We start from the raw sequence: 21,528 nt of genomic DNA, 5'->3' as shown, positions 1-21,528 counted from the left end.
ATTAGACTTTCTATTCTATATATATATAAAGAAAAATGATGTTTTTATGAATAGATTACAGTTATATTATGAATACTAACAATCAATGTATATCAGTTATTAATATCAAATATGTATAATTAATAATAATGACTATTATAATAATCAACAACTACTATTAAAGTACAATAATATCCACACATTGATAGGGTTCGAATCCATGACCTCTTAGTCTTGCAATATGAACTTCACCAACTAAACTAAATTTTATTGGGGCAAAAAGATATTTTTGTTAAAATTAAATTGAGCTGAATTAAACAAATTAAATAGCATTATAATTACAAATAAGATGTTATTGATTATATTTTAAAAATTATAGATTAATTATTATATAATTGATTTAAATGTGATGTGTGAACAAAAAACCATTAATTGAGATATGTACATTGTATTTTCCACTGAGAGTGTAAACGTAATTATTAAGGGGGCTAATAAGAGCTTAATAAGGTAACCCTGGCTTAACGTACGCCGTTTGTTTGTATCCTGCGCCGCCTTGTCAGTATCCGTTAATAATTTTCCCCATTTTGTTCTCGCACTAAATTCAGACGTATATATAGATACACACGCTTGAAAATCAACAAAATCGCACATCCCTGTCCCTATTTTTTGTTCCTCGCCGGCGCTCACGAAGCCCTAGCTCCTCTCTTTCTTGTTATATATATATATATATATATCTTGTATCCATAATATCTCTGGTCTTTGTTGATAAGCTGAGTTACTGATCGAAATCAAGAGGTGAGAATTTACCGATCTGTCGTATCATTTGTGGTTTAACGATTGATTTTGGTCAAATTCCTTCTATTTGATGTGTCTGAAGGATTTCCTGTGGTTGAGTTCTGGATTTTTCTACGAATATGTGGTTTTTTGTTTTTGTTTGAGCTGCTTTTGTTTTGAAGCTGAAACTTAATCGGTCATTCACGGAGTTTTAGTTTAGCTCAAAAGATTTTTGGTTTTTGACTTTTTTGCGTATTCAGACCTTTCTTCTGGCGCATCTGTCGCAAACGAACATATGGCGAGCATATGTCTTATTTCCGTTGTGTGTGTTTGTGGTTTTTTTTTTTTGTTTATCTGTATGAATTTCTTTAAGCATGGCTGCGTGTTGTGTGACGTGGAATTTGATTGATTGGTTTGTTTCTGGTTTTGTGTTCATGGTGTTTTTAGCAGAGATCTGCTAAACTAGTTGCTAGTTATTTTGAAAGGTTAAGTTGAATACTTTTTGGACTAGTGTTTTCCATGGTTAATTAAGTTTCGGAAGGAGTTAGGTTGAAGTGTTTCCCAGTTGATTTAGAAAATGAGAGAATTGGGAAAAAGGTAACTAAGTTTACTGACTTATTATGATATTACTCTTTAAGATTTCAAAGTATGGCTGACTCCCTATGATGTAAATACTTCTAAAAAAGATGTGTGACCCGATCTGATACTCCGATAGGATGTAAAACTCTCTGATACTCCGATAGGATGTAAAACTCTCTGATACTCCGATAGGATGTAAAACTCTCTGATACTCCTTGGATGTGTATCCAATGTATCAGAACTTGGCCAATTTGATCCTCGTATCTAATAATTTCAACACAGATATTGGACATGTCTAAAGCTAGTAAACTATGAAATATGTTGTTGAAAGGTATAAAAGCGTAAAAATATTATAAATATGATTGTGAGACAAATTTATAATATGATATATTCTTAAATAAACTGCATTGTTTTGATTAGAAAAAAAATTAAACTACATTGTCTGAATGCTTTTGTGTACATGTTCCATCACTTTAGTCTTTTTAAGCATAACATGATTCTATTTTTTATAGGGATTAATAAATGATATATCTTATACTATTTTTAATCTAATGAGAATTTATTACTTTGTTTTAACATATCCGAGCTGTGTTGTATTGTAGATTTCCTGATTTCCGTATCTTTGTGTCCATATCTTACTGTATTGGTATCAGCAAATTTGTACAAGACATAACTGACTCCTAACTCAATTGTTACACATTGTATCTTTCACATCGGAAATTTCCCAGGCTAAAGTTTGATTTTAAACTTTGTGCTTGGTGAGATCTTTGCTTGATAGTCAACTTGGTCTTGCTGTTCCTTTCAAAAAGTAAAGAAATTGGCTAATGTAGATAGATAGCCACCAGTCCCACTAAATGAAGTCCGTTGATCTATGGCTTATTTTTTGGTTTTATTAAGACTTTGTTTAAGTGTCAATTTGTCTCACCTTTCGGAGTAAGTAGCACTTCAATTCTCGCTTCTTTCACTATTTAAAGACTATCATTTGATTTCGGCATGCTTGAATGAATATAAAAATAGTATATACGCATTCTCTTTTCCGTTTGCTTACAGGATATGTTCATCTGCATATTTTTGGGATGATGCTCTCTACGTTTATATGTACACTTACATGCATCAAATAATTAGACACAGAAGTGAGAAGACATTTTCATTCAAACATGAGATCAGTTTCCCCACTCACATTGATATGAATTGAAGCCCTCTCTTTTGATGCAAGATCACCAGTCCATTGCACATGATCTTGATGGAGCTTCTTTGTTGTCATTTCCTTCAATCCATTTGCCTGAAAGTTAAAGCAGAAGTGCAAACTGTTAATCTACCTTACTTACCTTATGATTTTTAGTTAGAAATTCATGCTAGCTCTTTAGATCTGTGTGACAGATTGCCTTAATTTGAAAAGCCAAAAGGTAACAGTATACATTTTTGCTAATATATTAGCGGGATGATCTACTAATCCCGGAGTTAACGTAGTTTTATGTATGTGTAATGGGATACTGTTTTGTTGAGACTTTTGCTGGATGACTTATCTGGGTAAGTGTAATGTGATTACAATAGTATTGACCTGAGGAGGACAAGCCAGAGAGGAATAATGGTTTTTGCTGAAGTAGAGACATTGAGTTTTCAATTTTCAACTGTCTTTCCATCTATAACCTGAATAAACCTGGAAACATGGATGGTTTTGACTTAAGAACTATATATATTCGTCACTGCTTTGCTTACAAGTTTGATTAATCACTGTTGTTTATAGTGGTAGTTAATGATTTTCAATCTTTCTGTAATTTGAGTTGTGGTTATGGATTTGCAAAGTGCCAAAATTATACCAAATTACCAATTTTTCATTGTTGGTGAAACAAGAAATTAGGTTTGCAGAGAAGCATGCTATCAATGCAACTTGATCTCACTTTTGATTGGAATCATGTATCTGACGAGTGACCACAAAATATGATTCTTTGCAGAACAGGATGACCTGCTGCCATATTGTATTGGCGGACTTCATGTTCATCTGAAAAGTATCATGTGTAACTGCTGGTGATTGGGGAAATTTCAGACCTTTTCACAAACAATGGATCGTTGTGATACTTCGGGGTTTGTGAGTGGGGGTGGGATGTGCTCTTTCGGAGACATCTAACCCTAGTTTTGTAGCTAAATTTCCTTAAACCCGGAAGTCAGGCAGACTGTTCTTTAGCAACTGAGTTTTGGTTCAAATAAGAGTGTTGCACTGTAGTTATTTGGTCATGGATGCCAGATTCGACAATCTGGGTTTTGCTGCTAACCCGCAATCAAATGCATTTAAGAATCTGTGCAATTCCATCCAAATCGGAGGAGCTGGAGCTGAAGTTGTGTATTGTGCAGACACAACCCTACGACTTGATTCACCTGGTTTTGCAAATCCCTTCATCTCTGCTCCAAAGGGAGTCAAACGGAAGTGGAGTTCTGTAGGTGGCCCTGTAAATCAGCAAGCTAAATCTTCACTAGGCCTCCACCTTGGCCATTCATCAAGCTCATCAGACAGTAAAGGGAGTACAGCAACTGCAGGCACCTCGTTGTCTTCAGCTAAAGAAACTGAAGAAGAGTCCTCAATGGATCTAGAATTGGACTTTACTCTCCATCTTGGCAGTGATAAATCATCAAGCATGGAAAAATCAGCCGACTCTAATTTGAAATCACAGAATGTGTGGCCTAAGGTTGATCTGCAATTGAGCCTTTCCAGTGGGCCTGCTGTATCTGATATTACAACTGTCCATCCGAGCCCCAATGTACCGGAAAATGTTACCAAGATGTTTACTGGATATGGAGGTCTGAATACAGATGAAGTATCAACAGGAAGTCCCTTGTTGCCATTGCAGACTGTACCCAACATGGAAAACATTTACTTTCTTGACCAGTCTCTGGGACAAATCAAGCCAACATCTCCAGGTCTCTCCTCGAGCACAGTAACAACACCAAAAAGCTCAGTCACCTGTACTTCCGGGATAACAAAGTCACAACAGCAGCGTTGTAGCAGTACTAAACAGTGTCAGTTTCAGGGATGTTTTAAGGGAGCAAGAGGGGCATCTGGTCTTTGTATTGCTCATGGTGGTGGACGCAGGTGTCAGCGCCCTGGCTGCCACAAAGGAGCTGAGGGACGAACTGCATTCTGCAAGGCGCATGGTGGTGGTCGACGATGTGAATTTTTAGGATGTACAAAGAGTGCCGAAGGACGTACAGATTTCTGTATTGCCCATGGTGGTGGTCGGCGCTGCAGTAACGAAGGTTGCACCCGAGCTGCCAGAGGAAAATCTGGGTTGTGCATTCGACATGGTGGTGGCAAGAGATGCCAGAGAGAGAACTGCACAAAGAGTGCTGAAGGTCTTTCTGGTCTTTGCATATCTCATGGAGGTGGTCGCCGATGTCAGTATCCTGAATGCAAAAAGGGGGCCCAAGGAAGCACCATGTTTTGCAAGGCTCACGGTGGTGGCAAACGTTGCACATATCCAGGGTGCAATAAAGGTGCAGAAGGAAGCACCCCTTTCTGCAAAGGGCATGGTGGAGGAAAACGATGCTCGTTCCAAGGAGGTGGGGTTTGTCCAAAGAGTGTCCATGGAGGGACCCTTTTTTGTGTAGCACATGGGGGTGGAAAAAGATGTGCTGTTCCAGAGTGTACAAAGAGTGCTAGGGGCCGTACTGACTTTTGTGTTCGTCATGGTGGAGGCAAGAGATGCAAATTTGAAGGTTGTGGGAAAAGTGCTCAAGGAAGCACAGATTTCTGCAAGGCTCATGGAGGAGGGAAGAGATGCTTGTGGGGTCACCCTGGTTCTGAATTTGGCCAAGGTGATGTACCTTGCAACACATTTGCTCGGGGTAAAACTGGACTCTGCGCTTCTCATGGTGCCCTGGTTCAGGATAAAAGGGTTCATGGTGGTGCAACTATAGGAATTGTCGTCCAGGAATCTAAAGTCAATCAACCTGTTAAGATGAATCCAATCTTCACAGTCGAGGACATGAATGTTGATAATGCAAAAATGGAGAACAGTGTTGTGACTTGCACCGGCAGTTGGGATTATTTTGGTGACCAGCCAGCTCATCTGCCTGTTGGAAGCAACGCATCATTGGGTAAGGTCCCAGAAGGAAGGGTGCATGGAGGGAATCTGATCGCAATGTTTGCAGGCAGTCCTGTTATCAATGTTGCTTGCAGCGGAGACATGGTTGGTCCACCAGAACCAGAAAAGGCTTTCACAACACACAAGACCTGGATGTAAGACGGAATTTCTAGCTTGTTTTCTAATATTATCACTGAAGCACTGTTATTAGACATGTAATTTTGTTGTTACATTTCGTGTCGTCTAGTGGTTTGAATATGAAAAACTCTGTTGTTATGTGTTTGACATTGTTGCAACTTAGGCACATGTTGGCAATCACGGCACCTTGGAACTGTTTGTGTGTGGCTTGTTCCTGTATTATTTATGTAAATAGTTATTGTTGTTTTCTATTGGTTTCGTGGCCAGTGTTGGGTCAAAACAGATATTCTGTTGTAAAAAAATAAGGTTTTTAATGCTTATCATTTTGGTGAAGCTTCTTTCTATTTTCTGAGTAAATATTTCTTGGCAAACCCTTTTGAGGTTCTAGGTTGATTGTACACAATCACAGCGTGATGTGTGCGTGTGCACGCAGACTATGTTGCATACAACGGTTACTTGCTGTTTCTCTACCATTGATGCCTTTCTGTGCATAAAGGTCTTGATTTAGGGACCTGTTTATTCAAACTCATCTATCCGAAAAAAGTCGGACAACGACTTGAGAAGAACAAAAGCATTTGTGAATGATTTTTTCTTTCAAAATGTGCCCAACTTGGGAAGATTTTGAAGATACTACAAGCAAATATAAGATGCTGCATCCATTTTAACTGACCATGATTTATGATTTTTGGTCAGCGTGCGCCGTGTAGTGTTGTTCCACAACTGCGAATAAGGCTGGATATGCCCTTTGTTCGGACACTATTACAAGAATAGATTCTTGAAATGATGTTAGGCAACTAGCAAGTGAAGAAAAAAAGGATGCACAAAGAAAAATGAACCATTGAGTAGCATTGACAGATGGAAGGTGGAAAATCTGCGTTTACTTGTACAATATGGCCCAATTTCAATGCAAGAAAAATTGACTTCTTTCCTTTGTTTATCGTTTTCTTAGTCTTGCACTGGTATTGACGAACCGTATTCAACACGTGCAAGCATTCCAATACCTTACATGAGGATCATTTCAGATTATGCAGCACAGAGAGAGGAATCTGAAACCATTGTAGGAAATTTTTTTCCGAACCACCTTGATGTTTTAGAAGTTATTACTGATCCTTTGTGGCCAAAAATCAGTAACTATGCTACATAACAGATACAGTATGTTCCTATCTAGAGAGCTTCCTGTTTAAATTTAGCCATCTTTGAGAGTTGATCAACTGCTTCAACCAAGTGATCGAGCCGAGCCACAAACTCGATGAGCAACGATGTAAATGTTGCGAGCGATAGTGTAGCAGTAGTCTCAAGTGCCCGCATTCTAGGAATTGAGTCTGAGCTAAAACACCCCTCTTCTTCAAAAGCATCGACTTCCCTTGATGGCCATGAATACAACCTTCTTGATTGCTTCCTCATAGTCTCGTGATACGAGTCTAAAGGCTGAGATTGGGGGTCCGGATTTTGTCTAAGGAGTCTGTTGTCAAGTTCAGCCATGTGGTTTGAGAGATTAGAAAAAGAAGATGACAATGCGCGAGAGAGAGTCCACTGTGGCTTAGATGAGGTGTCTGTTGGCTCAGACGTGAGGAGGTATGAGTGCACGTCTATTGCACGTTGGAGTCTTTCTGTTGAGCTATGAACCCTTTTGAGGAGGAGAGTTTTGAGGCTTCTTCGCATGTTGCAGATGTCCTTTCCCAAGCACCGGACAAGCTCTGCAGCCTCGGTTGCTGCATCTTGGATCTCTTTTTGGAATGCTACTCTGAGGTTATATGGGGCCTGAACTTGCACAGAAGAATAGCGATACGTCAGCTACTCTGATCTCATTTTGATCTGGTTGCAACGGTATTCAGTTAGATGCTTTTATTCATGGAATAATAATCAGAAAGGTATTTACTTATGTTTTAAGTGCACCAAAATCAGGGCACCATATCAGAACAAGCATAAGGTATAAATTCCTATGCGGATAATTTTGTGGACCTTTGCTGAGAAGCCCTTTTCGGGGAGTTCCAAGTTGTTAGGACCTCATTACTTTTAGCATAACTTCACAAGTTTTTCCTTACAGAAATTACTGTTAGGAGACAAGCAACAGACCTGAATTTCTGAGTGTAGTACACCATGGATTGCCATAACCTCATAAGCACAATATCGCAGGACTGCGCCAACTTTGACATATTCCGACCATGGATAGAAGAAGTTCTGGAATCTCCCATGAGGTGGCTCCCATTTAGCCGAATTAGCCTGTAATGAAAAACGAGAAACACATTAGATATTTGTTATTCTATAGCTTCATCATGTCCAGACAAAGACAATTAGTACCAAAGATTCTAGTTTCGCTGAGGAGTTTAATGTAGATTGGCATTTTTTATACGCAGGTTCATCTGGGAAGTCATCCATGACCGTCTTTGTCAGCTCGGGATGGTCTGATCCATCGTCTTCTATGTACTTCCTTACGCATTCTGAGAATCAAAGAAAGGAAAAACTGGAAAGATTGAAGCCATGCATGTAAACATAAACGAATGGAGTTCACTTAGTTGAGAATACCTTCAAGTGCATCAGCTACGGAGGCAAAGCTGCTGACAATTTCCTTGTGTAACTGTTCCCCAGCCCATATGGGAAAAACTAGTACATTCACTACGACCGCTACAATTCCTCCTATAGCAATAGAGTAGAGCCGATCCATGGCTGTTCTGATCGGGTTTCCCATTCGATATCCAGAAACGATGATTAAACAGTAGGTGAAAAGAATGACTCGGAATCCATACTCGTACGGGACTAGTGATGGCCACAGCTTCATGAATGATGTTACGGCTCCTGCAGCATGTCAAAACAAGGTATCTTAGTGTGTGCATGGATATTAAGATCTCGGGTTGAAGGAGTTAGCTTCATACCAACAATGAAGATGCTGAAACCGATTATAATTGGTTCAGCAACTCGTCCTGTTCTCAGGGCCAACTCTGCTACAGCAATGGCCATGACTCCAGCCATCAGGCTACCAATTGCTCTGTTGAATCCTCGGTTAAATGTCGCACCTTCACAAACGTAATGCCGGACATTAAAAGTTAAGGTAACTATTAATTTGATTTTTATCGCTGAAAGACTCACTTTTAGTAACATAGATAGACATAATAGAACTGCATGATCTATGAAGAATTCTATGTAAAGTTGTGTGTGTATGCATAGCGGTCTGCATGCACATACCAACTGTATATTCAAACATGATGGCGACGGTGAGAATTGACCAAATGATATTGGCGCCAAAAACTCGATATGGTGTTTGGCATAGTATCAGCAGGGATACAAGAAGAACTGCAAGGCCCACTTTAAGTGAAAATAGTACTCTGTTGCTGTCTTCTTTGCAGAACTCCCACACACTCAGAACGCAGTTTTTGCATGACATGCTAACTTTTTCTTCGTGTTTCTTAGTAGTTTCTGATAGTTTAGCTTTGGTGATGGGAGGGATATCAATCTGAATACTACCCTTTTTGCCATTCATTCTCTAATGAAGTAATATGAGTTCTTCCAAGTCTTCTTAGACACTCCTATAACTGGCAAGGATGTAATAAAGAGACGAACAAGCAATGATCAGCATACAAGGGTAAGTGAAAATTGAGATGGAACGACTGAGAGAAGATTGAATGTGATTTAAAGAAGTGGATTTGCTAAGTGGCTGATGCAACTAGGTGAAGAAAACGTGTCGAGTCAGGATGTGATGCACAGCTAAAAAGAATAATACAGCAATAATAGAAGGAAAAATGGAGTTAAAAACATGGATAAAAGATGCTTAACTTCAATAATGTTGCATGGATAGAGAATTAGAATCTAAATATATTGCACGACCCTGCAGCACTCCTTTTCCATGTTCTTCAAGAAAATATCTTCTTATGTCACTCAGAACGAAAAGATGAGAGTTTCATTTATGCTAAGTAAGAAACTGAAGTCATGCAGACGAGAAAGAACAATAATATGAGCACACTTTTGCTTTTTTAGTTTTGATGTTCCAGAGGCATACTAAGCTATTCGATGCATTAAAACCAGGTAATAGAAGCCATCTTGATCATTCTCCATGCGGGAATATTACATCTTATGTGATGCCTACGAGCCTAATACTGTCCTACGTAATACGTGCATTAACACAACAACTTGCTACAATCATAGTAATTGGAATATGTTTCATTCCTCCAACAGCCTCTCCTTTTACCTAAGCACATAATTCCCCCCCTCCAACATAAGATGTAAAGAGTTATGCGTATGTTTGAGGATGCCCAATTTTGTTTATTATAATTTATAGGTCTATCTTGACATAAGCAACTATTCATGCATATTATTCGGTTCCTCTGTGATGCTAATCAGACATAAGTACGTAAAAGATCCTAATACTGACCAACCAAATTGTATTGTTTGAATCAGAAGGAAATGAATGTTAAAAATGGTATTTACTTTCACACAGATTGAGAATAACGAGCGAGTGAAGAAAATGGCCCGTGTATTAGTATGTATAATACGCGTCTAACACGCATTAAAATGGATTAACCACAGCTTCATAATAATACATTCTCTTCACCTTGTGGTAGAATTGGATGCCTGCGAGAGTCAAAAATCATTGGAGTTCTGTCAAATTACCAAGGTTCTTGATTCTGTTGTGTGTTTATGGAGTGGTGAAGATGCATGAGGACCAGGACCACTCATGTACACCTCAAGGATCCTGTTCCTGTACCACACCTATGAGTTCCAAGTGTTCAAGTAGCACTTTTTCCTGTATTTTTCTTGTGGGCTTCCACAATATCTGGACACTTTTATAACTCTTCCAACCATGTTTTGATCTTTGGTTTTCCAAATGAATTAAACCAGGGCTAAGTACATCCACATCCCCTAATTTATGGTCTATTCTACAAAATCATTCATAATTTTTAAAAAATTGCATATACACCATCCAAAAATGTCAACATTATTTACATAAACCACCCATACTTTTTAGAAAATTATACGTACACCCCAAAGGCCAGCATTATTGCACAAAATATCCTTATCCTTTTGCTGGGATTCATGATTTTTATAATTACATAAAGATAGGAATGGGTTGTGTGAATAATCAATTACTGGTAAAAATTTATTTGATAACAAATTATCAGGCAGCGTTTGTAGTCCAACGGTTAGGATAATTGCCTTCCAAGCAATAGACCCGGGTTCGACTCCCGGCAAACGCAAATGTCTTTTGCTTTTATTTTAATTTTGTTTAACTTTTTATTGACACTAATTTCCAGTAAATAATTTCTACTCGTGACCTCCGTTCTGCGACGACAGTTTGACTTGGCAGTCAAAACAGTATGGGTAACAACGGCAGCACCTCCGACGGGCCCCCATCTTCACGCCGTCCCTTCACCGGCGGAACAGGCCGAGTCCTTGGCCGCCCCATGTCTGACGTCCACTCCGCCTACACTTTCGGCCGAGAACTCGGCCGTGGTCAGTTCGGCGTCACCCACCTCGTTACGCACCGCGTTACTTGCCAGACTTTTGCTTGCAAATCAATAGCCACGCGGAAACTCGTAATCCTAGACGACGTCCGTCGCGAGGTGCAGATCATGCATCACCTCGCAGGCCACCGGAACATAGTGGAGTTGAAGGAAGTGTTTGAGGATAGAAATTATGTGCATTTGGTGATGGAGTTGTGCGCCGGCGGCGAGCTTTTTGATAGGATTATAGCAAAGGGGCATTATTCGGAGCGAGCGGCGGCGGGGCTGTGTCGGCAGATTGTGACGCTGGTGCATACGTGCCATTCCATGGGGGTTATGCATAGGGATTTGAAGCCTGAGAATTTCTTGTTTTGGAGTACGGATGAGGATTCGCCACTCAAGGCTACTGATTTTGGGTTGTCAGTTTTTTTCAAGCCTGGTGAGAATTTAGGATTAAAATTGCTAGTTCAGATTTGTATGGTTATATTTCGTGGAATTGATGTCAAAGGGATTTAATGAACTTTTAATAGTTTGGGATGCCTTATCATTTCAAGAGTATGAGAAATGGTGGATTTGGAACTTCATTTACTTAAGTTTCAGGATTCAAATGGTTCTTTGTTCTTGTATTCCATAAAATGCCTATAAGAATTTTTGTTGGTCTTTTGTATCAGTTACATGTAATTTACGGAGATGTTAATTGAGATTATGAGATTGTTATAAATGAGATTATGTGAAAACTGGACATGCTAAAAACATGGTTCGACAGAGATTGCTGATACTTTGTATGAAAGCGCTGCTAAGAAAAGGGGCAATGCGCCATGTTTTGTGCCATGGATGAGAAGTTCAGCATTACAATGTATGCAAGTAGTGTTTCTAACAGTTTTCACAACCAAAATGTTGATGATAATATCTGTCTGTACTCTGAAACCCCATCCATCATTCTTTTATGTGCATGTGTGTGTTTGTGGTTCTGTTCACACCTTTACACTGAGAACTGCTCTGCTTTATGGTATATCTCAGGGACAAAGTAGCTTTGTCTAGTTCTTTTGACAAAATGCTATTGATCTATACCCATAGATGATATATTATTGCAGGAGATGTATTCAGAGATCTTGTTGGTAGTGCATACTATGTGGCTCCAGAAGTGTTGCGTCGAGAATATGGTGCTGAAGCTGATATTTGGAGTGCTGGAGTGATGCTATATATTTTACTCAGTGGCTTCCCGCCCTTCCGAGGAGGTAAGTCTTGATCTATGATAACAAAAGATAGCCCTACCCAAGGGGGAAAAGGGGCTTAGGAAGGAGCCATTATTTTAACCTTAGGTTGTGAGTACACTTCTTAGTTTCTGCTTACTTTGTACAGTTGCTTAATGAAATATTTAGGCTCAATAAATGTATGCTTTATCTGTTTCTTTTTTCAATATTTGCACATGGCACCTGGAGGTGCTTGATTAATCAATGGAAGGTGAAATGAGTCCGCCTAGGATCTCATAACCAAATTATGATATGTCGATGATCTTTTCTTTTTATTTATTTCCAGCAAATGAGCGGGGCATTTTTCTTGCGGTTTTGCGGGGACATCTCAATTTCGCATCTGATCCTTGGCCATCAATTTCAAGCAGCGCGAAAGATCTTGTGAAGAAGATGCTCCACACTGACCCTAAAGAACGGCCTACTGCTGTTGAAGTCTTAAGTAAGTTTCTGCTCTTCATTAAATCAGAATACCTATAAGATATTTGAGCACGTAAAACCAGTATGACCCTGCACTCTACAATACGTGACCTGGGTCGCCCAGAATATTTTATTTCTTGATCACACAAGTGTTTATCTTGTGTCCTCTTTCAAATATGAGCGATCAGCTGTCATGGAGCTATGTCTATTCATGGAGATTACATGAATGTAACTTATCTTTGCAGTGCAATAAACACAAATAAAGTTATCTTATTTATTTATTGGTTTTTCTTTTTTATGGTATCACTATCAATACGGTTCAGTATCAGTACTTATACAATGAACCCAACCTTTGGATTCTCAGATCATCCATGGATGAGAGAGGATGGCGATGCATCTGACAAGCCCCTTGACGTTGCTGTCTTGACTAGAATGAAGCAATTCGTTGCAGTGAACAAGTTCAAACAAGTCGCTCTTAAGGTCAGACATATGCCTCAATTTGCGTTTCTGGCTTATAATGAATTTTAAATGTCTGTGTTGTTTCTAGGTGATTGCCGAGAATCTGTCTGAAGAAGAAATCATAGGCTTGAAGGAGATGTTTAAATCCCTCGATACAGATAATAGTGGAACAATTACTTACGAAGAATTAAAAACTGCTCTGCCCAAGCTGGGTACGAAGTTTTCCGAATCAGTAGTCAGGCAGTTAATCGAAGCGGTACCATCTCTAATTCCTTTCAGAAATAAAAACTCTTGTATTTTAGTTCAGTTATTGTTTCCAGATCATTGTATTGCTTGGATAAGTTTATAAGCTTTTTAAATGTCCTATAAGATGCATAAGAGCTTCTAAGTTGTAGTAGACTATATTGGCATTGGGTTGTTATTCCAGGCTGATGTAGATGGAAATGGAACGATAGATTACATTGAATTTATAACAGCTACAATGAACATGAGCCGAGTGGAGAGAGAAGACCGACTAGACAAAGCATTTGAATATTTCGACAAGGATAAGAGCGGGTACAACTTGGTTCTCGTGAATTTTTCTGCCAATTATATTGGATATTATCGGCTGCTTTCTGATCCTGGCATGTGATTTAGGTACATCACCATGGAAGAATTGGAGCATGCATTGAATGAATACAACATGGGTGATGCTAAAACAATGAAGGAAATCCTTGCCGAAGTAGATACTGACCATGTACACCTCTTTTTCCTTCTTTCTTTGGCCAGAATTTCTGGTCATCTTTATGCAAAATGACTTGCTGTGGCCCGAGCATACACTAAAACCAAAATTTTAATTAGAAAGAAACAGCAAAAAGAACTTTTCTCTTTTGATTTCTTTTTTGCTATATAAGTTATTCCAGATGTTATGACCATCCTCATCTACTCAGGCCAAAAAACTGCTGTTAGACTTTCCTTAATCCACCTATAGATGATTTTGTTTGGACAATTCTGTTTTGTTTGCCTATAGCATATTGTTTTCCAGTAACTTCATGGTCCTCCGTTATTTTAGTATTATTAGATTTCTTTAGAAAGAAGTTAACACGAGAAGGGCCTTCTCTATGAGATGCTCACTCATGGGAGCTGACCTTGTAGAGAATTCTAATATACTGCTCATTAGTATATCATGCGTTGTTATGTTCAATGGCAGGATGGGAAGATAAATTATGACGAGTTTGTTGCAATGATGAGGAAAGGCAACCCAGACTTGGGCCATGAATGAAGCGCAAAATTAGATATAAAATGTGATTCCGATGATCCAACAGTACACATCTTTCCATGAGCTTTGTATTCTTTAGCTCTGTAGTCATGCAATGCTCGTGCAACAGATCATTTCAATTCCATTTTAGGTACCCAAAGCGCCAAACTTTCCTTTTCTTGTCCGTATCTGTCTCAGTTGAGATTGGCCTATAGTTTACTTGCAAATGACTTGTTAGGATTAAACTGTGTTGTAGTGCAGTTGTACTGTTTAGATGCTAGGATATGCAACTAATACAAGTCAATAGTTCCTAAATTATGCACATCTAATACAATTGATGCTTTTCACTAGATGTGACTTAATGCTGGTATTGTCAAGGATGATTAAAAGGTAATGTTGCTGCAAGAACATGCTTGTTGTTTATTTGTACTTTGTGCAGGTGACTCCATATGGGAGAGTTTGCTCATGAGCAAAATATACACTTACTATATACAACCAATTAACAGAGTTTAACACATTTTCTGCTACTGGGACGACAAAGAATGCTACGGCAACCGTACATTACAACAGTGCTGAAGCCAACAAACAAGGCAACAGACGAGTAAACAACCAGACGGCGTTTCCACCTTTTTGCCAAGCCTGCCTTCGGTCGAACAATCTCACTCCCTTGATGGGTCAAGGGAGACCCTGGCAAAACTTGACCGAGTTGGTCTCTTGTAATTTGATACATTTTCATGAATGCGATGTCTGATAAATTCTGATCAAGTTCTTCTCTTGATTTCAGAACCTTTGACATGGTGGCAAGAAAGCTTAGCAAGTTTGTGATGGCTGCTACAAGAGAAAGAGTGAAGGGAATCCACCAGTCGTGGCAGCTTGTGGAGGAGGTGATGGTGATGGAGGCAAGGATGACAGCTTGAAATATGAAATACAAGTTGACATTCTGGACAGCTTTTGTTTCCAGGTTCCTTATTCTCTGCTCCTGTTTCTTGTTGGTTTGGTCAAGTTTGTCTATCTCTCTCTGAATTCGATCCTCAGAGCTGCTATTCCCTTGACTTTGATTCATCTTAATACTCGTCTCTCTCAAACAAACAAACAAACAGACACACACATACACACAGAGGGAATGAAGGTGATTGCGTTTTTGTATTTTAAGGAAGCCTACCCGAACTTGTGACGTGCACGTATTGTCCATTAACTTATTTCTATGAATTTGTCTCAAGTCAATGGCTAACCTGTGTTGTGCTTACCTAGAAACGATGATTAAGAGGAATGATTGTACAAAGACAACCCACCAAAACCATTAAACAAAAACAAAACTTGATGCTCTCATATGAAACTTTAAACAAGTTGAAGTTGACAAAGCCAAGCCGGCCCTTCATGTTCATGCTCCTTTAAATTAATCAGCTTTCATTGCAACTCCCAAAACAGAGAGAGCAGCCTAATAGAAACCCAGTGTTTGAAACTGTCCTTGGATAATATAAGCTGATGACTTTGCTCTTACTTGGCGTTTCATAAATGAGACACATTCTTGCTGGTGTCGGGATAAGCTTATAACTCCATTCATCTTATAGTATATTTTCAAAAGATCTTATTTATAAAATAAGTTGTTCAAATGTTTTGATAGAACAAGATTCCAGAGCTTATAAGATGTTAGTAACGACAAATTTGTAATTAATTTAAAAGAAATTTGTGTAAATCTTAAAAATAAAATAGCGACTCCTTACCTTTTTTTCTTTTTTTTTCAAAAACCTTATAAATAAAGGTAGTCGTTATGATTTGTTTTGCATCTTATTGGGAAGGGAATTCTTACTTAAATTAGGTTTGGCTGAACAAAACAAATCATAAAACAAGTGTGATATATTCACTATGTGATTGATCTTTTTTTGAATTGTACAATATTTATATGATAAGTATATTATACAGATTATATAATTAGTTTAGGTTCAATCAAATTTAATTTGAATCAAAAAAAAATTGAATTAGAATTTTTTTCTGGGACTATAGCAACCAATTCGTCTATGATTTAAGTCAAACTAGTAAGAAATCTTAAAAATAGGCTATCTCCTTCTTAGAGTTGGGACCTTTTTCTCACCTTGCCCAAGCCCTAATCTTGGGCCTTGTACGACTATCACATAAACTGAGCCCAAACCAACTTGTCACACGCCACGTAATCTGGCCCTATCAAGACATTGTCCGTATGCATAAGAGTTTGTTTGGATAAGGTATAAACGAATCCTATCATCTAAAGACCACGTTTATCAGGAGATATAGGATTGCAGGGCCTATGATCGGACTTGGATTGAGCTGAATTTGTGGGGACATGGAACCCAATGCCTATTGATGAAGGCCTCTATGCCAAGAAACAGAGATGCAAAAGTTGAGCTTGTTGAAACAACTCTATGCCAAGACCTCTCATTTCAAAGGAGCATCAAGGATGAGGTTAAAGTGGTATAAAACTTTAATTTCAAAAGTAATTATGTAGAATTAAAATGATAAATCAATTAAAAAATACAGTAAAACTTCTATAAATTAATAATCTTGGTACCATGAAATTTTATTAATTTAGAGATATATTAATTTATCGATAAATTAATATTTTATTAATTAAAAGAGAGACTTTTTAAATTCAGCAAATTTAGTACACATGTATTGAAAATAAGTGAATTCATATATATTTTATTGATTATATTCATGCATCAATCAATTTTTTATAACTAATTAAATATATTCATGTATAATATCAATTTATTGTATACAATTAACTATTATATTCATAGATACATGTATCAATTCATTGGAATTACTTAAATATACATGTTTACATTTATTTTTTTGCACTTAAATAACTATTATAACCAATTAAATATATTCATGCATGATGAATGAAACATATACTACATAAATCTCAATATGATAATAAAATAATTTATAACACCCAACTATGTCTTTTCATCTAAAAGTCAAAATCATTTATGAATGATCAAATGCGTAAAACATTACAGACTTCATATTTTAGTAAATTACTATAATATTTATAATTGTAATATTTATGAATTATTAATTTAAAGTTTTAATGGGACCTAATATTTATAAAAGAATTTTTCAAAAAATTATTATTTTATTATCTTATCGAATTTGATGATTTTTTACAAAGGCCCAAGTTGGGACCGAAAAATTTTATTATTTTAGAAAGTTTATTAATATTTAGAGATTTTACTGTAAAAACAAACAGTGTTAGGATAATTTACTCCAAAATAAAATAATCCCTAAAAGTAAAAATTTGTAATAATGATCTATAAAGACAAATACAAGTTGCATAATAATTATATAAGAAAAAGCAGAAAAATGAAAATACATCTCCTCTTCCCACCATAAAAATTTGGGAAGAAAGAATCCTCTCATCAACTTCAACACCACATAAGAGAATTCAGAAACAAATTGGGGATGAACTAGGGTTTTTCTGCTTTGAAAAATGCATCAAACCCATGATTTCAATCTGTTTATCTGTCCCGAAATTTAGGGCTTTTACTAGTCAGTCTCAGACTAATCTGATGCTGAGTTCAAATTGCATTCATTCTCTACCTCTGCGCCCTCACCTCTCAGCCTCAAGTCCTGGATTTAGCCCTTCGAGGTTTACCTCTAAATCGCCTTTTGCTCCTGCCTTGACCTTTCGGGTTCTCGAAACTCATCACAGGTTCTCAACCAAGGTAAGTAATTTCTGGAAATCTATAGGAATATATGACTACGTTTCTAGTTGCGTATGCTTGGGGTACTAGTCTTGGATTCATTGTTGTAGTCGAATCTAACAAGTAGCTGAGATAAGGATTTGGTTTTATTAGTCATATGATTTTACTTATGTGTCTCTGAAATTATTTGTTTACATGTGGATTGATGCATTTATCGACCTTACTGTGTTTTTTAACGTGAAATTATTCAAGTATTAAAAATACAAAACTGGATCTCCATAGGTTACTTATTTATGTTAGAAGTAAGTTGATGCTAGTCATAAAAATCCAATGATAGATCATAGGCAACATGCAAACACAATGGTGAATTCTTTAAGAATGGCTATGATTTGCTTATGCATGATATTAGGTATCTCTGTGAATCTAACTGGCATTTTATATATATTCTGGTGTTGAGTTCTGTTCTCTGTGTTGTAGAAGTGGAAAATCTCATGCTTTCGGCATGAAGAGTTTCCATCTGGAACTCCAAATCCAGAGTCTGCTGAGGAGCTTCTGCATGAGTCAGAGAAGGCAGATGTTAATAGAACAAGTTCTGAAAGAAGAAATTGGGCGACAACTCTTAGAGAGGTTAGAATGCATTTCCCTGTCTGATGGTTCTTGAAGGTAGTCGTCTGGTGTCTGTTGTTGATGATGACACGTTGGTAGGATGGATGTGTAATATCCTAACATATGTAGCAGCCTGATCTTACTCTTACCTGGTCATGTTGCAAAATGAGTAACTATTTCTCATTATGTAGAAGGATAAAATATTAGTTGATATGAATTCTTCTTACGGATCAGATAATTTCTTTTATTGTAACTCTTTTAGAGAAAACTCATATAGCCACTCTGCTGAGGTTAGAAAATATGACTGTTGCTGGAAGGCTTCGCGGATCAGTATTTTTTTGCATGAAGAATCATATAACATTGTCATTTTCCTTTTCCTATCTTCCTAAGCAAATGGAAAAGGATATAATGAAATTCTGCAGCATTTTTTGCAAGGTCTAGTGTTAAAAATTTGGACCTTATTTCCACTTTGAAATTGAATAGTACATCACTACCCACAAATGTATGTTTTATGGAATATTTGGACGGGGAGCTTCAAGATGATCAACTTAACATGTGAAAAAGAACACATTAGATGAATACAAAAAAAGAAAAAGAGTTTCCAAAACTCCTTATGCTAAAATTCTATTTTTGAATGCCGCGTACATAATACTACAAGGGATGTCCAAATATAATAAGAGTGTAAGCGATGGATATATCAAAGAAGTATTTATCAAATTTGTTTTTCAGGTTGTGGGTGCTCTGTTTAGAGTAATTGGGAGACCGTGGACTGTACCATGGACTGCAGAGACCATCCTACAGGTAAGGTTCCTCTTATAAATGACATAAATCTAAGTTTATGAAACCCTTTTTGCCAGAAATTTGTAAAAGTAGTATAAACTCATTTGAATGTTAGTGTCAAGTGAAAGAAGAAAAAATGGTGATACTAACATATTTTTTTCACTTTGTTTAAAATTATGGTGATGTAGGTAACACTCCTTTGGATTGTGTCATTCTGGTTTGTGGGATCATGGATGATCCCCTTTGGAGCTCATGTTGTTGGCTTCAGTAGGGAATCACTAACTTTTAGAGGACAAGCTTTCTTCAGCCTTCTAACAGATGTAACTGAAGGCCTTGCTGGAATTTTAATTCTTCACCGCTGTTTGTCTCGGTTTCGTCCCCTTCCATCTGATTGGTTCAAATTTAGCCTAAAAGGCAATTGGCTGGTCGATGTCTTGCTTGGATGTCTCATGTTTCCATTAGTCAACTGTCTCTCACAATTCAACCTGGATTTGCTGCCTGTCTTACCTTCTACTCCTGTCGCTCTCTCCAGCGTAGAGCAGTCAATCTTAGCACGGGATCCTATTGCAATGGCTCTTTACGCACTTGTACTTGTTGTCTGTGCTCCTCTGTGGGAGGAGATTGTATTCCGTGGTTTTCTTCTGCCGTCGTTGACTAAATACATGCCTGTGTGGTGCTCAATCTTAGTCAGCTCAGTTGCCTTTGCGTTGGCACATTTTAATGTACAAAGGATGTTACCACTAATTTTTCTTGGGGTCGTGATGGGTGTAACTTATGCGAGATCGAGGAATCTGTTGCCATCCATGCTCTTGCACAGCCTGTGGAACGGCTTCGTATTTTTGGATTTGATGAAATGAAATACCTGTATTCTTTTCACATACTAGTTCATAATCTGTAGCCTGTTGACCTCGAAATCCCAAGCAGAGATGGAAGAATAGGGCAGAGACAGTATTATTACACAAGCGATAGTCAAATCCTTGATCGGGTAGAATCAGTCCTGCATAATATGTTGCATGAAACAACCTGGCCATTTCGTTTCTTGGCCCAGTTGAGGAATGGGAACCAACAGAAATTTACATGAGGTTGTAATCTGCATGTTGTAATATTGAATAGGTCAATCATCTGTAGTGCAAGTTGTAAATTTTACTAGAAACTCCGAGTTATGGAACAATGAACGAATGTTCCTCAAATTCCTCTCGTTCTCCTTATGTCTTAAAATTCTTCTGTAGGCAAAGAGAAAAGGAAAGCCACACGATTTAGACTTTCCAAGCTTCTTTTAATCACGTCTGGCTTCTTTAGCTCATACAATCGGACAAATCAATGAAAAACCGAGCTGCAAGGCTGGTCAGGTCCCACTTATGTTCAGTAAAAGTAGTGAAAGTTCAAACATGTTTTTTAGATATTAAAATAAATAAGAGTCAGAGAGAGCCCACAAGTTCGAAGTACTAAACAAATTAGTGAGCGTCTCAGAGGTGTTGTGTTCTGTTAACTGGAACTCAAGGTAAGGAAAAAGAGAGCATATTGAAATTGTCAGAAGTGGGATTTGAACCCACGCCCTCTCACGAGGACCAGAACTTGAGTCTGGCGCCTTAGACCACTCGGCCATCCTGACGTTTGCAAGGGGTTGTGACACTACTACATATTGTATCTTTGTTATACAAGGAAAAGAACACACCCACCCCCATTCAGTTAAAAGAATGTAGAATCCAAGAATAATACGTCTACATGATAAATAATTTACAAGTCTACTACGGTTCCAAGACTATTAAATAAGATTTTGTTTAAATTGAACACTTGTTATGTAACTAACTATTCTTATCGAGTCGTAAATAATTTACCTGAAAAACATTTTGAGTGTAATGCTTAAAACTCAATCTTTAGTGCATTCCGTTATGAGAAACATATAATCATTTGATTAGAATTTGGTCAGCGATTTTACACCTGAATGAGAAAATAGATTTTTTTGCTATCTTATGTTATTGTTAGAAGGTTGTTAGTTCATAATATTACAACTTTGATGTCATATCTGAAGCATTCAGTGCTTAAAATATTTTATACACGATAATATCGACGATGATAACTCCATTTTTCTCATCAAGACTAGCA

General features: G+C 37.6%; 4 protein-coding genes and 2 non-coding genes across 11 annotated transcripts; 4 read left to right on the top strand and 2 right to left on the bottom strand.

Annotated features, from left to right (window-relative positions):
• The first annotated feature begins 603 nt into the window (after positions 1-603).
• On the top strand, positions 604-5,882 carry LOC105164037 (WRKY transcription factor). 2 transcript variants are annotated; one of them, XM_011082585.3, is made up of 2 exons: positions 604-774; positions 3,293-5,882. In XM_011082585.3, the coding sequence occupies exon 2, from the start codon at positions 3,567-3,569 to the stop codon at positions 5,568-5,570; it is 2,004 nt and encodes a 667-aa protein (XP_011080887.1). In that variant the 5' UTR covers positions 604-774; positions 3,293-3,566; the 3' UTR covers positions 5,571-5,882. The 2 variants fall into 2 exon arrangements, with proteins under 2 accessions (XP_011080887.1, XP_011080886.1); XM_011082584.3 differs by having other exon boundaries at positions 3,288-5,882.
• Positions 5,883-6,590: 708 nt separating this feature from the next.
• LOC105164038 (aluminum-activated malate transporter 9) lies at positions 6,591-9,161 on the bottom strand. The gene is made up of 6 exons (XM_011082586.3): positions 8,733-9,161; positions 8,423-8,563; positions 8,076-8,345; positions 7,851-7,990; positions 7,626-7,772; positions 6,591-7,310 (listed from the first exon to the last, which is right to left on the bottom strand). The coding sequence occupies exons 1-6, from the start codon at positions 9,025-9,027 to the stop codon at positions 6,714-6,716; spliced, it is 1,590 nt and encodes a 529-aa protein (XP_011080888.1). The 5' UTR covers positions 9,028-9,161; the 3' UTR covers positions 6,591-6,713.
• Positions 9,162-10,666: 1,505 nt separating this feature from the next.
• TRNAG-UCC (transfer RNA glycine (anticodon UCC)) lies at positions 10,667-10,738 on the top strand. Its single transcript has one exon. It is a non-coding gene; the product is annotated as a tRNA-Gly (tRNA).
• Positions 10,739-10,785: 47 nt separating this feature from the next.
• On the top strand, positions 10,786-15,581 carry LOC105164039 (calcium-dependent protein kinase 1). Of its 5 annotated transcripts, XR_016065998.1 has the most exons (11): positions 10,786-11,423; positions 12,079-12,222; positions 12,524-12,676; positions 13,019-13,134; positions 13,202-13,369; positions 13,541-13,668; positions 13,750-13,849; positions 14,303-14,501; positions 14,702-14,740; positions 14,857-15,055; positions 15,135-15,581. XR_016065998.1 is itself a non-coding variant. In XM_088881852.1 (8 exons), exons 1-8 carry the CDS (start codon positions 10,859-10,861, stop codon positions 14,372-14,374), a joined length of 1,446 nt encoding a protein of 481 aa, XP_088737978.1. In that variant the 5' UTR covers positions 10,786-10,858; the 3' UTR covers positions 14,375-14,700. The 5 variants fall into 5 exon arrangements, 1 of the variants encoding a protein (XP_088737978.1); XR_016066000.1 differs by lacking the exon at positions 14,702-14,740; XR_016065997.1 differs by lacking the exon at positions 14,702-14,740 and having other exon boundaries at positions 14,790-15,055.
• Positions 15,582-17,680: 2,099 nt separating this feature from the next.
• On the top strand, positions 17,681-20,612 carry LOC105164040 (uncharacterized). The gene is made up of 4 exons (XM_011082589.3): positions 17,681-18,057; positions 18,514-18,663; positions 19,372-19,443; positions 19,611-20,612. Exons 1-4 carry the CDS (start codon positions 17,836-17,838, stop codon positions 20,277-20,279), a joined length of 1,113 nt encoding a protein of 370 aa, XP_011080891.1. The 5' UTR covers positions 17,681-17,835; the 3' UTR covers positions 20,280-20,612.
• A 338-nt stretch (positions 20,613-20,950) lies between these two features.
• On the bottom strand, positions 20,951-21,034 carry TRNAL-CAA (transfer RNA leucine (anticodon CAA)). The gene has a single exon. It is a non-coding gene; the product is annotated as a tRNA-Leu (tRNA).
• Positions 21,035-21,528: the final 494 nt, after the last annotated feature.

This window comes from Sesamum indicum, linkage group LG6, assembly GCF_026168435.1.
Source record: "Sesamum indicum cultivar Baizhima isolate 11 linkage group LG6, ASM2616843v1, whole genome shotgun sequence".
NCBI lineage: Eukaryota > Viridiplantae > Streptophyta > Magnoliopsida > Lamiales > Pedaliaceae > Sesamum > Sesamum indicum.
This window is presented reverse-complemented; position numbering and strand designations above follow the sequence as displayed.